This window comes from Staurois parvus, unplaced genomic scaffold (assembly GCF_062004578.1).
Source record: "Staurois parvus isolate SC_StPar_1 unplaced genomic scaffold, SC_StPar_1.0 ptg000023l, whole genome shotgun sequence".
In the NCBI taxonomy this organism is placed as follows: Eukaryota; Metazoa; Chordata; class Amphibia; order Anura; family Ranidae; genus Staurois; species Staurois parvus.
The window spans coordinates 4,069,738-4,086,381 of record NW_028317819.1 but is presented as its reverse complement, the minus strand read 5'-3'; the positions used below and the strand labels follow the sequence as shown (position 1 = coordinate 4,086,381).

The window sequence follows — 16,644 nt, the reverse complement described above, 5'->3', positions numbered from 1 at the left end:
TACTAGGGTCGTTGGTTTGAATCCCAGCCACAGCACCTCCTGCCTGGAGTTTGCATGTTCTCCCTGTGCCTGCGTGGGATTCCTCCGGGTACTCTGGTTTCCTCCCACACTCCAAAGACATACTGGTAGGTGAATTGTCTCCTGTCTAAATTGGCCCTAGTATGTATATGTATGAATGTAAGTTAGGGACCTTAGATTGTACGCCCCTTGAGGGTTAGGGACTGATGTAAATGTACAATATATATGTATAGCACTGCGTAAATTGACGGTGCTATATAAGTATCTGAAATAAATTTTAAAAAATCTCAGTCGAGGAGAACTGTTTTAAACAAAATGGTTCTCTTCCCTGTCAGCTCATGCACACTGCTTTGCATGGCTGTGCACAACACAGCCATGCAAAGCAGTGTGCTTACAGTGAAGCACACACCCAGCACTTAGTAAACCCTTTGATCGCCCCTCATGTTGACCCCTTCCTGTCCAGTGCCATTAGTACATTGATTGCTTTATTGATGTCACTGGGGATGTCAATGACACCAAGTCAGTTCCCCTCAATGTCAGAATGCCCACCGCAGTCCCACTATAAGTCGCTGATCGCCTACATTACTAGTAAAATTCCAGTATATATACCGCCATTTGTAAACGCTATAACTTTCATGTAAACCAATTAATTTACATGTATTTGGATTTTTTTTTAGCAAAGACATGTAGCAGAATACATTTTGGCCTAAATATATAACTGAATTTGATTTTTTTTTTATTTTTTTGCTGGACAGCAAAAAGTCAAAAATATTTTTTTTTTCTCAAAATTGTCGGTCTTTTTTTTTATAGCGCAAAAAATAAAAAACACACAGGTAATCAAATACCACCGAAAGAAAGCCCAATTAGTGGGATAAAAGGACGTAAATTTCATTTGGGTGCAGCATTGCATGAAGGGGGAAGGGGGGTAAATGCTCAGGAGGTGGTGCCATGGTTGGGATTTGAACCAACGACACCTAGTACTGCCAGGCGGAAGTGCTAACCATTTAGCCACGGTGCTGATATACAAAACCTTTGGTAGCTAAAATGGCTCCCATATATATTTTATCTGTGTATTTGGCGGTTTGCCTGAAGTTGTGCTATAAATTAAGTTTTTACATCAAACTAGAATGAATGCATAATTTGTCTTTTTTCAAGCCTCTTGTAATCCCATGTACAACAGCACTCAAACTATTAAAGGAAAGGCCAGTACTAGGAGTAAACATGCATACAAGTGGGAAAATGAACAGATGACCACATCAGCACTGCTGCCTCTGTATTGTCCTATCATGGGCTGACAGAGCCTTGGTGACCACATTCTAATGCTATGATGCAGCAGAAAAGGTGAGGTCATTGACCTATGCTGTCAGCTTGGGTTGCCTGGATGACCAGACTGGCTGCATACAATTACAAATCTTTTGTTAGGCATATTTTATGCATGTTAAGTTCAACTATGTATGTATCATTTTATGTAAAGTTCAGTTTTTAGTTAGCAAAATGTAAGGAATATTTTCCCAGCATTTCATATTTCTAATATGTGCCTTCTGTACCATGTCCTTCTCTGAAAATGTATCCTGTTCTCTTTGTATTGCTTTCTTTGTGTGAAATACTTGGTGTTCCTGTGAGTGCCATTGTTTTTCCTAAAACTGACCACACTAGACATGAGAGCACAGCGTGGCCAGTTTTCTGGCTGTGCTGGGAACTTGGCCTGCTCTTTTCCAATGATTACACTTGTGCTCACTCCCACCTCCACACAACCATTCACTGGAAAGATCAGTGTGCTGCTGTTTAACCCCCCCCCCCCACTCTTTTTATGTGTGCACAAACATTTTACCTTTTTATTTCTAATTTAAATTGAATTGATTGTTGTACAGATGAGGGTTCATGTATACTTTTATGTGTGCACAAACATTTTACCTTTTTATTTCTAATTTAAATTGAATTGATTGTTGTACAGATGAGGGTTCATGTATACTTTAACTGCAGCTATAATTTGCTGATATGTTCTTTTTTCACCCTGGTTTGCAGGCCACCATTAAACAAATGGATGCTGTGACGAGCCGAAGCCTGAAAAGAAAATTTGAAGATGTTGATGTGGGCTCTCCTATCTCTACCCCAAAAGATTCAGATGATGAAATCTCAAACAGTGACAGTGCAGAAAGCTGTGACAGCATTAACGCTCCCACCACCACTGAACTTATCCGTAAGTTACTGTTTTCGTGCCACCATGTCAATGTAATTAACCCTTCCATATTTTCAGAGATCCTGAAGTGAGCTGGTCATGTCTCTGCAACAATGTTGGCCATTTTTTGTGATGGAAGCAGTTTTTGAGAAAATGCAGTTACTTGGGCCTCTGAAATTTTTTTTATGCCTCATTCCCCAGTGATTTCAATAGTCGCTCTTGATAAATGGGTACTATTTAAAGGGATTCTTAAGGAAGTTTTTTTTCTTTTAAATAACACGTTCTACTTATCTAGTTTGTACAATGGTTTTGCACAGAGCAGCCCCAATCGTCTTCTTTTTCAGTCCCCTGCTAGCGGTCCTGGCTCCTCCCCCCCGCTGAGTGCCCACAATAGTGAGTGTCTTGGTATGGAGACACTCAAGCAGGCTTCTTCCCGAGCCAATCTCCTGTGAGTGGACATTGTCTATTCATACACAGAACCTGGCTCAGCTTTGCACTCTCCTCATTGGCTCAGTGGCTGTAATTGAAAGCAGCAGGAGCCAATGGCAGGTATTAGAGGGGATGAGGGGGGAGATACACCCAGAAGGTTATTTTACCTTCATTCTTAGAATGCATGAAGGTAAAAAAAAAACTTGAGTCGTTAGAACCACTTTAAGTAGGAAAGTAGTCAATGTTATTCTCCCAACTATTGCCTGGTCATGCAAATTTGAACGTACCCAATGCAGAAAACAATATTTTTTGATTTACCCCTAATCTGTATCCACTCAAATCCCACTTTTATCAAACACTTGACATGCATATTTTTATTTTTGTATGTAGTTAGGTGTATTACTGTGTTAGCAATAGGTTATAAAATGACTGTAAATGAAAAGTGATCTTACTTGACTGCTGAAAGTATTCGTAGTTGTCTTCTAAGGAACAATAAGCTCCGTTAATATAAATTATAATGAAATACTTTTTTCAATCCCATATATAATATTTGAACCTTTTTATAAGAATAGTAGGTGAAATAATTATTTGTATAAGCCATGGCTGCAATAGCAAATCTATTTCTGTACAGTATGTACAGTATCTCCCAGACGTGAGTACACACCTGACATTTTTTTAAATATTTGATTCTATCTTTTCATGTGACAACACTGAAGAAATGACACTTTGCTACAATGTAAAGTAGTGAGTGTACAGCTTGTATAACATTGTAAATTTGCTTTCCCCTCAAAATAACTCAACGCACAGCCATTAATGTCTAAATCGCTGGCAACAAAATTGAGTACACCCCTAAGTGAAAATGTCCAAATTGGGCCCAATTAGCCATTTTCCCTCCCCGGTGTCATGTGACTCGTTATTGTTACAAGGTCTCAGGTGTGAATGGGGAGCAGGTGTGTTAATTTGGTATTATCGCTCTCACTCTCATACTGGTCACTGGAAGTTCAACATGGCACCTCATGGCAAAGAACTCTCTGAGGATGTGAAAAAGAGAATTGTTGCTCTACATAAAGATGGCCTAGGCTATAAGAAGATTGCCAAGACCCTGAAACTGAACTGCAGCAAGGTGGCCAAAACCATACAGCGGTTTAACAGGACAGGTTCCACTCAGAACAGGCCTTGCCATAGTCGACCAAAGAAGTTGAGTGCACGTGCTCAGCGTCATATGCAGAGGTTTTCTTTGGGAAATAGACGTATGAGTGCTCCCAGCATTGCTGCAAAGGTTGAAGGGGTGGGGGGGGGGGGTCAGCCTGTTAGTGCTCAGGCCACTGCATTACTGGAACCATGTCCTGTGGTCTGATGAGACCAAGATAAACTTATTTGGTTCAGATGGTGTCAAGCGTGTGTGGCAGCAACAAGGTGAGGAGTATCAAGACAAGTGTGTCTTGCCTACAGTCAAGCATGGTGGTGGGAGTCTCATGGTCTGGGGCTGCACGAGTGCTGCCGGCACTGAGGAGCTACAGTTCATTGAGGGAACCATGAATGCCAACATGTACTGTGACATACTGAAGCAGAGCATAATCCCCTCCCTTCGGAGACTGGGCCCCGGGGCAGTTTTCTAACATGATAATGAACCTAAACACACCTCCAAGACAACCACAGCCTTGCTAAAGATGCTGAGGGTAAAGGTGATGGACTGGCCAAGCATATCTCCGGACCTAAACCCTATTGAGCATCTGTGATGTCATCATGGATGAGTGAAAGAGGACTCCAGAGGCAACCTGTGCAGCTCTGGTGAACTCCATGCCCAAGAGGGTTAAGGCAGTGCTGGAAAATGATAGCCACACAAAATATTGACACTTTGGGCCCAATTTGTACATTTTCACTTAGGGGTGTACTCACTTTTGTTGCCAGCGGTTTAGACATTAATGGCTGTGTGTGGAGTTATTTTGAGGGGACAGCAAATTTACACTGTTATACAAGCTGTACACTCACTACGTCACATTGTAGCAGTGTGTCATTTCATCAGGGTTGTCACATGAAAAGATAGAATAAAATATGTACAAAAATGTCAGGGGTGTACTCACTTCTGTGAGATATTGTATGTCACTCTGAAGCTTCCTATAACTTGGCCTTGGGTATGATACATTGGATTTAGCTGTGGTTTAGACTGCACCTATCATATCTTCTAGTGTGCACACTCTTATCAATACTACATTACGGTATGAGGATTAGCATAGAGGTCAGTCAGCTGCAATCTGCACTGTTTTTCTTGGGAAAGTGCATGTGATCAGCACAGGGCCAATCAGTACTGACCAGACAGAGGTTGGGGGCTCTGCATTCTCCTAGAGCAAAATGAAGACTCCTCTTACAAGCTTTAACCTGTGTTCGGCTGGACACTGATAGAAGTCACAAGACTGCTCTAACTGCTGATGAGAAAAGGTATTTAGCAGTTTATATTTATGAAAATAATTGCACTTCCATGTTCTATGTACTGTGGGAAACCAGATATAGTGAATGCAGGGTCCTGGGTTTAGTAACACTTAAACTATATGTTCTTAAAATTTCAGGCATCTATGCTACACCCTGTTCCAAATTATTATGCAAATTCTATTTAAGTGTCACAAAGATGAAATATTTTGTTTTTCAGTTTAACTCATGGATGGCATTGTGTCTCAGGGCTCTTTTGATCACTGAAAACAATCTCGGACACCTGTGATAATTAGATTGGCCCGTGAGCCCAATTTAAGGAAAAACTGCTAAAGGAGGGCGTTCCACATTATTAAGCAGAGCACCATTTTTAGGCAATATCGGGAAGAAAAAGGATCCCTCTGCTGCCAAAAAGAGTGAAATAGTTCAATGCCTTGGACGAGGTATGAAAACATTAGATATTTCACGAAAACTTAAGCGGGATCATCGCACTATTAAGAGATTTGTGGCTGATTCAGAGCACAGACGGGTTCGTGCAGATAAAGGCACATTGAAGAAGATTTCTGCCAGATCCATGCATCGGATCAAGAGAGCAGCTGCTAAAATACCTTTACATAGCAGCAAACAGATATTTGAAGCTGCTGGTGCCTCTGGAGTCCCACGGACATCAAGGTGTAGAGTCCTCCAGAGTCTTGCAACTGTGTATAAACCTTCTATTCGGCCACCACTAACCAATGCATGAAGACTAATTTTCAAACAGTCCTGTTCACTGATGAGTGCTGTGCAACCCTGGATGGTCCAGATGGATGGAGTAGTGGATGGTTGGTGGACGGCCACCATGTTCCAACAAGGCTGCGACATCAGCAAGGCGGTGATGGAGTTGTGTTTTGGGCCAGAATCATGGGAACAGAGCTGGTCGGCCCCTTTAGGGTACCCGAAGGTGTAAAGATGACCTCTGCAAAGTATGTGGAGTTTATGACTGACCACTTTCTTCCCTGGTACAGAAGGAAGAACTATGCTTTCCGTAATAAAATCATCTTCATGCATGACAATGCACCATCTCATGCTGCAAAGAATACCTCTGCATCAATGGCTGCTACGGGGATAAAAGGAAAGAAAGTCATGGTGTGGCCTCCATCCTCCCCTGACCTCAATCCTATTGAGAACCTTTTGAGCATCCTCAAGCAAAAGATCTATGAGGGTGGGAGGCAGTTTACATCCAAACAGCAGCTCTGGGAGGCTATTCTGACATCTGGCAAACAAATTCAAGCAGAAACTGTCCAAAAACTCACAAGTTCAATGGATGCAAGACTTGTGAAGCTGCTATCAAATAAGGGATCCTATGTTACAATGTAACGTGACCTGTGAAAATGTTTAAAAAGTTAAAATGTTCTTAAAAGTTTGATTGAAATAGCTTTTGATTTCAGTAAATATGCTGCAAACACAACAAATGACAATTTTCAGTTCTTTACAACCTATAAAGTGTTTTGAAACTTACTGTGCGTAATAATTTGGAACATTGCATTGTAAGTTCTTTATGTTTAAACAAAATACTGTTATCGTTAGGTTTGTTCAATAAAATTTGAATTGTACTCTTAATAGTTGATAATGAGAATTATGCTGACTATTTTTTACATCAATTATTTAGGTAAATGAGAAAAATATCATTTTGCATAATCATTTGGAACAGGGTGTATAAATTGTGTATAAAATAAATGGAATTTACAAAATACAAGAAAAATGGTATTGCTTACCCAATACAGTTTTTAGACTATTTTTTGACTTTACAGGCTGATGAGCTTCCTCAGCCCAATTATGCACCGTTCTACTGGGAAAATGTGTTACAATGTAGAGGCAGCAAGGGGTTGGGTAGGTAGTGATAGCCTCCAGGTTTCTCTCATCACAACATTTTTTTAAAATGCGATAAAGAGTGAAGGATGCTTCTCCATTCCTCTAAACATAGACACAACAAGGTTAAACCAAAACAATATATGCCTTGTGAGCTGCTATATGACCACTTAATTGAAGTTGCTATCACCCTTTCTGACATGCGTATAAATGTGTCCTAAATACCACAATGGTAGCTGACTGTGGCAAAGGCCAAACTGAATGATTTTCTTCAAGACATCTCTCTATACACCCCTTTGTTGACATCCTTCAAAAAGCACCTTGGCCTTTGTAGTCAATGGCTTGCAACTAGCATACGGCAAGTAAAGTTAGAACACCTGATTTGCATAGTTGGTCCAGGTCAGTAACCCAGGAAGTATTGAAGCCCTTTCTAACTTATTCTCAGTAGTTTCCTTATAGAATTAATAGTTCATAGATTTTAGCTGGTTGGCTGACTGTTACTGTTTAAGACTTTTGAAACTATGTTTTTTTTTTTGTATATTTTATGCTTCATTAGCAAACACGCATTGCTTTCAGGAAATTAAAAATCGGCTGTATTTTATGTCCTTTTAATGTTAATCTGAAGGTGTAAATTAAATCTAATGTTACTTTGTATTTAACAGGATCTTTTATAAATATATTCAAATAAATTTGTAATTTAAATCTGTTGTGGTTTGTTCAGCGACATCCATCTTGAAGAGGCAGAAACTCCTGAGACAGAAGAATGTGCGCTTCGACCAGGTGACTGTATACTACTTCTCCCGGCGACAAGGTTTCACCAGCGTGCCAAGCCAGGGGGGCAGTTCCCTAGGTATGGCACAGCACCACAATTCTGTGCGGAAATATACACTGTGTGAGTTTGCACAGGAACAGGAAGTGACACATCGAGAAATCTTACGTGAACACTTGAAGGAAGAGAAACTTCACACAAGAAAAATGAAGGTGAATGTCTTGTCCTTCTATCTGTTATCAGGTAGCCATCCGTACTTTCTGAGCCAAGGTGATCCTGTATATAAGTGTTTTGAAGGAAGATCAGTTATTGCCAAAAGCACTGTGGCATAATGAAACTGAATATTTTGTGCTATTGGCAACAAGAACTGTTTTTCCTCTAACCATACTTGTCAACAAGGAACTTTATTAACATTCGTGAAAAAAAGTGTCCCAGATATGTCAGCCCCTTCAACCCTTTTTAGTGCATTATTCATAGAATATAGAAACTTTCACATTACAATTAATGTCCCTCTTAGTCGTACTTGATAGGCTAGCTTGCCGAGCAGTATATTTGGAGTGTGGGAGAAAACTTGCATCAGTATAGGGTGAACATAGAAACTCTATGTAGGTAGAGATATGAGAAGAACTGAAGCCAGGATCCACTCTTCCTGGGCCACCAAGCCTGCACTCTTTGAGGCCATTCATGATTGTAAAATGTAATATACTGTTACAGCTTTTTTAATGATTTTTGAATTAACAAAAAATGCTCTAGTCATGTCACTCTTATACCATATTCTAAGGCTGAGTGTATATGGGCCAAATATCATCTGGTTCAACAGAAACCGGCTGACATTCAGTACAGCTGTCTTTCTGATAGAAGGATGTCAAAGGGATATGCTGGAAAACCAGCATCCGATCAGCACTCACAGCCAGTGGCTGCGAGCACTGATCAGTGTGTTCTGGTGGGGGGCAGCCCCCTGTTAGAACACAAAGGCACAGCGGGGGAGATTGCTGCACCAACATGGCTTGTGTTAGTATGGCAATCTATTTTTTTTTTTTTTTCTGTTCAGCTCGCTGAGTTGAACGAAAAAAAAAAATCTTTTTGTGTGTACCAGACTTATATAAAAAATTACACCAGTGTAGACCAGACTTTTCTCAGTTCTAGTAACCAAATTACTTTTAATTTGGAATCTGATGGATGTATGTTTAACAAAGTATGAAAGGTACATTTTTTGGACATGGAGCTTCAAACGAACAACTTAGGCATCCTCCAAGGTGCACCCAGAGGTAGCTTAAGGCTGATGTACATTAAATGCACTTGCATCACCTTCACAGCCTCCTTTTTCTCTGGTCGCCCTTGGGGTGTATGATGAAACCTCCCTTTGGAGAATTATGATCTGTCTGGTATCATTCTCTTTCTCCAAATAGCCCCATACAGTAACTTATCCACCCTGTTTACAATGTATTTCCCTGCTAGTGTATGGTGACATTTAGGGCCAAACGTTAATAAAAACAAACCTGTTTGCCATTGAAGTTGATGGTACAACAATACTGGACCCGAAGGTTAAAGGTTGCAGTAAATATCAATATACTGTAATGCAAATTTTGCAAGTCTCTAGTGTACTGATGATGATCTTTCTGCTTGTATACTGTCAAATCTGAGAGGCTACTACATGTTAACTTAAATACATTTAGGCTCAATTTAAAATGCAATTCAGAATCGTAACTGTGCAAAGGTTGGAAAGCTAGTTCTAGTTGCCCTAATCTTTAATTCAACTTTAGGTTCAATCAGAAAAATACAAAATGTTGCAAAAAAAATATACCCCTGACTGATATATGACTGATCTTATCCTCATTTTTTTAGCTTTATGCAATATTTTAGCTCATAACTTCACTCTAACAATTCAATGCACATACATAAAACTTGTATGCTGGGAATTATGTAATATGAAATGGAGCATTTATCTCTTAAGTTGACAACCACTGCTGAAAGCCCTTATATCATCAAGGAGCTGCAGATAATGATCAGTCCTGCCACTTCCACTGCAGACTGCTGGGGTCCATGGGCTGCACAAGCCCCAATAAATTACAGACTGGGCACCAGAAATGAGAAATCCATTTTTGATCTTTTAAAAAAAAAAAAGAGCACTGCATGGTATTTTTCTTGAAAGTCAAATATTTTAACTGAAAATGTCATGTGTCTCAGCAATGTCTTTATGTGCTGTTGTGTTAGTTTTAATGTGGTTTTACAAGGGGTGTTCAAGTCAAACGTGGACTTTTAATTTTTACAGGTATAAAAAGGAATGCTAGCGTGGCGGTACTACATGTAGTAGTAAGTGCCAAGTATGTCCTATTACTGATAGGCGGCGCACATGTGGCAGTCCAGTCCACATGTCGCAGTCTGTTAATAAAGATGGCAGACAACAGTGTTAGTGTGTGCATGGAACAGCGTGTGGTGATGAAGTTTCTTGTAAACAATGGCGTAAAATCCATGGATTTCTGCAGAAGACTTCAAGCACAGTACTGTGATGAGACACTCAGTTGCAGCAAGAAATTTGAATGGTGTAAACGTTTCAAAGATGGCCGTACGTTCATGAGTGATTATTCCAGCTGTGGTGGTTCACAGCCCTCAGCATTCACTCCTGTAAACATTCAGCGTGTGGAACGCCTTATCCTGGATAATTGACACATAACCTGTCATGAAATTGCACAAGACACTAATCTTTCTGTGGGAAGGATGAACACAAAGATGAAGTGAAGCAGGCTGTCCTAGGATGGTTCAGGAGTACTGACAAATCTTTCTATTCCAAAGCTTTTCAGCATTAGTTAAACACTGGAATAAGTGTATAAATGTAGCAGGATAGTATGTTGAAAAATAAATGCAGTTTCCAGTCCTTGAAATTTGTTCTTTTATTATAAAAACTCAAAGTCCTGATTTGACTTGAACGCCCCTCATAGTACAAACCTTTTAGTTTAGAAAGAGACTATATATGGTATTCCCTTTATCTTGCAGTTATGTATATGCAAAGAATTTAGTATCCACCCATTGTCCTTTAAAATTTCATAGCATTATTATTATTCTAAGTCTTAAACAGGACAGGCAGAGATGCAAAAAATTCTTGTGTCTGTTTTAATATCATATAATTTGCAAATTCCCAACCTGACTAGCTGCTACTTTTTGTGTATTCTGATGGCATTTTCATTTGCAATACACTTCCCACATTCCACATCTCCCACCATATATGGGCCATTGGCCTGACTATCCACTATGCCCTTGTGCATGCCTGACCATTGGGTTTGTTCAACATGTTTGTCTACTATAATAATGTTTTGGCTTTTTCCTTATCTCCATGGGCAGCTGACAAAAAATGGTACCATAGAGTCTGAAGAAGCTGATGGCCTCACCTTAGAAGATGTGTCAGATGAAGATATAGATGTAGATAGTGTGGAAGTAGATGACTACTTCTTCCTTCAGCCGTTACCAACTAAAAGGCGTAGAGCTCTGCTCAGAGCAGCTGGAGTACATCGTATAGATGCTGAGGAGAAGCAGGAGCTTCGTGCCATCCGTCTCTCCAGGGAGGAATGTGGATGTGACTGCCGCCTTTTCTGTGATCCAGAAGCTTGTCCATGCAGTCAGGCTGGGATCAAGTGTCAGGTGGGTTATTGAAGTCTACTTTTAATGTATTGACCCCAAAGGGAAAAAAAGCTCTGTTATTTTACAGGGCATTCTAAAATCTATGCGAAGTCCTCCTTCCTGTTTTGCTGTGTCTCTAATGTGGATCTCCTCCTTTGCCATTTCCGAAAACATTGCACTTTCTGAAAATGACTGCCAGAGCCCAGTAAAGTAGACATTTTGTGGTTTAATTTGCCATTCTGCAGTACCTGGGTAGCTGTCACTGAGCAAACATATTGCACAACAAAGCATATGTTCACAAAGGGAACTTGTACGTGTACTAATGGTGAGAGCAAAGTTTTTGCACAGTAGTAGATTTCTACTTTTGATTACCAAAGGTCATCACTTAAGCCCCAATCACACCTATGCAGGTACGATGGTGCATGTGCGTATGTGCTATTGGGTGCATTGGGCTGCCCTGGGCATGACAATTGCACAAAAGGGTGGGTATTTTTTTTTTTTTAATCTCATTGCATTGGAATGCATACCAATAAGTTACCACACATGGTGTGACTTGGTACATGTGCTTTGGCTTGCTTGTTTAGGGTGTCATTAAGTATGAATGGCACCACAGTGAGCCGGCAAGAAATTTGCTACCACACATGATCCCTCGTTGCGTAAGTGCAAACACCTTAAACAGAATGCATAGTGGTTTTGTACATATTTTCTTTATTATATTTAGGATTTAATTAAAATAACGTTTTATAAAAATTTATTTTTTAGCCTATAAATATCCACTTGCCCTCCTAAAGATTTACCTCCCTTCATGACCAGGCCATTTGTTTGCTATACGGCACTGTGCTACTTTAACTGACAATTGCGCAGACATGCAACACTTTACATAAATGAAATTTATATAATTTATTTTTTCACATGAATAGGGCTTTCTTTTGGTGGTATTTGATCACCACTGTGTTTTTTATTTTTAGCGCTACAAACAAAAAAAAATTAATTAAACAAAAAAAAAACAATAATTTTTGCTATAAAACATATCCAGTAGAAAAATAAAAAAAAAATCACATTTCTTTATAGATTTAGATCAAAATGTATTCTGCTACATGTCTTTGGTAACAAGAAAAAAATCCTAGTAAGTGTATATTAATTGGTTGTGATCAGGGACTTCCAGCGGGACCGTGATAGTACGGCGAGCATTCTGACACTGACACTGGGTGGGAACTAACTGTCACTGACATCTCCATTGACATTAATACAGTGATCAGTGCTAATAAAAAGTGCGCCCTCTATCCAGAAATGCAGAATCACGTGTATATATACATGATTCTGCACAGAGCGGCCACCCTGTAGCAGTAAAACTGCTATAGGATGGTCACCAAGCGGATATAAATGATTGTATTTTAACTTTTTTTTTTGCCAGCAGGTGGAGCTGCCTGCTGCTTTTCATGGTCAGATGTTATTTCATTACAGCCTGTTATAGCTGCATTCACATGGCAGAATCGGTGTGATTCCGCCCCTAATTCCAAATTGCATTGCAATCGTGGCAAAATGCCCCACGCATGTTTGGGTGCCTTTCATACTTAATGGTAACTCAAACACTGTGCGATTTTGCTGTGATTCTCACGTGACAGTATCATGTCATAGTTCAAAGCTTGTCATCCACAAAGGTGCAGGAGCTGCTTCTTCGTGACAACTTTGCATGATGCATTTTCCTCAGATTGTGATGTGATTCTGTTGCTCGGCGAAATTGCACCACGTTTGAGGTGCCATTAAGAGTGAATGGTACCCAAACATGCCTGGTGCATTTTACCACGATTGCCGTGTGAAATGGAATCGCGGGCATAATCAAAGGGGTTCTGCCTGTAATTCAAAATCACAAAATGTAAATGCAACCTTAGAGAAACCAGTGGTAGGGATGGGCAAATCTGCCTGGCCCTGCCAATCTTGTTCAAAGTTTACGTGTTTTCAAGGGTTACATTAACAATACACAAATCTTTCAATCTTTACTAAAAGAATTAAGATACTGCAGCGGGCACAGCAGTATAGATTGAGTCAGCTTCAGGATCGATTTATTCAGGGATAATAGGCCAAAATGTACTAGAGACATAGTAAAATGAAGACACAGGCAATACAGGTGTTTAAAACTGCCCAGCAACAGGACTGTTTAAATGAGCAGGGCTAGGCCCAAATTTACTAAAGACAAAGTAAGCAGGCTGGGGTTTTACTACATGAATTAAGACACTGCAGAGGATACATCAGTGTAAAACTGGTCAGCAGCAGGACTGTTTTAATTAGGGACAGTAGGTCTAACTGCCGTTTACCTGATGTTTATTTTATCTATGGGGTAAGTTTCTTTTAAGGGATGATTTGTGCTTACAATGGTTTGGGTTAAAGCGTAGTGAAACCCAAAAACATATTTAATGGAGCTTACTATTTTTTTTAGATTAGGTGCTTGCATACGGTTTTTTTTTCACAATATATAAAATATTTGTTTTTTGGTTTTATATATGCTGTCTTAACTTTGCATTAATTTGAATTTTGTACCTTTTCAGCTTATTTTAGATAAAAGAGGGTGTACTGCATATCTTTCCGTGACACCTTCATAGTCCTTTATGGGCATTTTGAGGGCTTTTCAGAGCATGTGTGTCTCAAGACCACACATTCTGCATTAAAGTAGGGCTCCATGAAAAGGGGAAGTTTTGCTTTAAGGAGTCTTTCCCCCACTCCCCATTTATTATTGGCACCTTTGGGGAGCAGGGGGGAGTTGGTACCCAATTTTGACAGGTACCTTCTCCACTTCCAGTCCGACCGCCAAGGCAGTTTTTGTAGCTTCTTTTTTTTCATCGCAGACTGGAGCGCTGCCTTAGGCTTCCAACATTAAAGTAGAATGGCAATTTCAGAGTCTATTATGGTAATGAAGCAACTTTTCAAAGTTATTCTGTTAACACAAATTAATTGACCTACCATACTACATGAATTGTGCTGTTCCAGCATGGCTTACAGGACCTTTGGGTAGGCTATACAACTACATCACTCAGCAGTTTTACATATGTGAAAACACTCTGCTTCGATTCCTTTTTTTTTCTATATATATAACCTGCCAGCAGATTCAGTTGACAGCACAGTTTGTGGGAAAAGATTTTAAAGTAGAAAAATGCTGCTCCAAAGTCAGACAAAGGGGAAAAAAGTGCCCATCTGACTTTAAGCTGTAAATCAAGATTATTTCATTTGGAATACTCTATAAAAAAGAAAGTTTAGGCATACTCTAGATTGGCCTGCATTTACTAGCTGTTTGGAGGAACAAATGTACCAAGTAATTTTAGGCCATTGTCCAGTGACAGAAAGTATTACATAAACTATTTACTGTTGCAGGTATCACCGACAGCAAAACTGCAGGGGGGGAGAGGTTGAGAGGATTCCTGAGATTCTCTGTAGCAGAAATATCATGCAGTATTACGCTACATTCACACTGTCCTCCTGCATTAATTTAAATGCCGGGGAAACTATATGGGATGTTTAAAGGAATGTCCCTGATGAAGTTCTCCAGCCTTTAAGTGCACATGGGTTTACATGCATTCAGTGTCTAATCTGCCATTGCAGGCAGAGAATTCTATTGTCTTTAAATGTAGCTAAACTGAATGCACAGTGTGAGCTATACATTTTAAAATCTTGACATGCATTTATATTCATTTAGTTACTTGAGTACTTACAGCAGTCAAGCAAAAGCAAAATTAAAAATCGGATTACACAGGCAACAATTCATGATATAATTGAGGCAACAATTCATGATATAATTGAGGCAACATTAGTGGATAAAATTAAAAAAGACATCACAATTTGGCAGCCTTGGATTGATGAATGCTTGCTGCCGGGCTTTGATAACATATTAGAATCTAGATTTACTCTATGAATATACACCAGTGACCAGATAAAGCTAAGAGGCCCTATGCCTGCCCACAACTCCCCTGGAACCCCCTCTCCCATTGTTACCCCCTCTCCCATTGTTACCCCACCACACTCACCCAATCCACACTTTTCCTAGTTACAAAGTTTGTTTCCTCAACCAAACCTACAGTCTGATCCTAAACCTGTGAATAAGTATATTCTAACGCTGCTAAATAAATCTAAAATCCCATCCCCAAATCTGTATAAAACCTAATGGCGTATATACCACAGTGGTAAATCAGATTATAGTTCAAAATAAATCCTTTAAAATACACTTTCTCAATCTCCAGAGCTTCTTCACCATAATCACTTGTTATAAAACACTTAGTGGAATGTTGGATTTTTCTGGCAGCTATATTAGAGATATTCAACTTTGTGGGTGGGTGGTTATTAGAGCGTGGGTTTTTTGGTTTTTTAATCCTCAACATGATGTAGTAGTACTATTTCAAATTATTTTTCAAACTTTAATTACTTTCACTCTATTATTTGTACCTACCATTTTACTGTCATTACCTTGTGATATGATTGTACCTGTACTTTGGCATTCTATCTTGGAAACTAAATACATTTTGTTAACCATTGCATGCATTTAGAAATATCCTATTTCTTCTATCTAATTGCCAGTGTGGAAAAAGGCCTTATGGATTTTCTCATAAAGTATATATATAACCACAATGTTTGTTGTAAAGTGATTATTATGTAAAAAAAAAAAAAAAATCTGAACCTTTACAAATGTCCTATATACCTGCTCTATGCAATGGTTTTGTACAGAGCAGCCCCAATCCTCCCCAGGTGTCCCGCAGTGCCTGAGAGAGACAGTACGCAGCTCAGTCCTGCCCTCCACACCATCCTCAATGGCTGTGATTGACAGCAGTGGGAGCCAATGTCTCATTCAATGAGGAAGCAGAGACTCGGGAGAGCTTCGCTCAGTTGAGTATAAGGATGGGGCTTAGGGGGAAGCTGTACACTGAAGGTTTATTTTTTTACCTTCATGCATATAATGCATGAAAATAAAAAACCTTCAGCCTTTACAACCACTTTAAAATTTGGATGGAGTGGGAAAAGATTAGTCTGCCAGGATTTTGTGTTCTGTGAGGGAGATTGCACCTCTTATTTGTCATATTATTAATTACCAAAACAAAAAGAAAGGTGCAAAATCCTAAATTTTATAATTGTTACAAAAACAGGAGGGGAAGGGGGAAACCTTCCAATGAGGATACCTGTTCAAGTTGACAACAGTCTGAGAGGGAGCTTCATTCGCTTTGTAGAAATTTCCTCTGACCTCCTGTTTGTTCTTCACAACAGGATATCAAGGGACATTCTACCAATGAGATGAGGTCCGCAAAAAAAAAAGGATTTTAATCCTTGTTGGCGTAGTGTGTTACCAATTGTTTTCTTGGTGACTGTGGTCCCAGCTGCC

General features: G+C 39.6%; 1 protein-coding gene across 2 annotated transcripts in view; it reads left to right on the top strand.

Annotated features, from left to right (window-relative positions):
* The window catches only part of CSRNP2 (cysteine and serine rich nuclear protein 2), a 77,333-nt gene that overhangs the window by 49,643 nt on the left and 11,046 nt on the right, over positions 1 to 16,644 (top strand). For both annotated transcript variants that reach the window (XM_089692878.1, XM_089692871.1), the window contains exons 2-4: positions 2,044 to 2,218; positions 7,623 to 7,882; positions 11,010 to 11,306. In XM_089692878.1, the coding sequence (XP_089549004.1) occupies positions 2,059 to 2,218; positions 7,623 to 7,882; positions 11,010 to 11,306 (717 nt within the window). In that variant the 5' untranslated portion in view covers positions 2,044 to 2,058. The remainder of the gene's footprint in view (positions 1 to 2,043; positions 2,219 to 7,622; positions 7,883 to 11,009; positions 11,307 to 16,644) is intronic.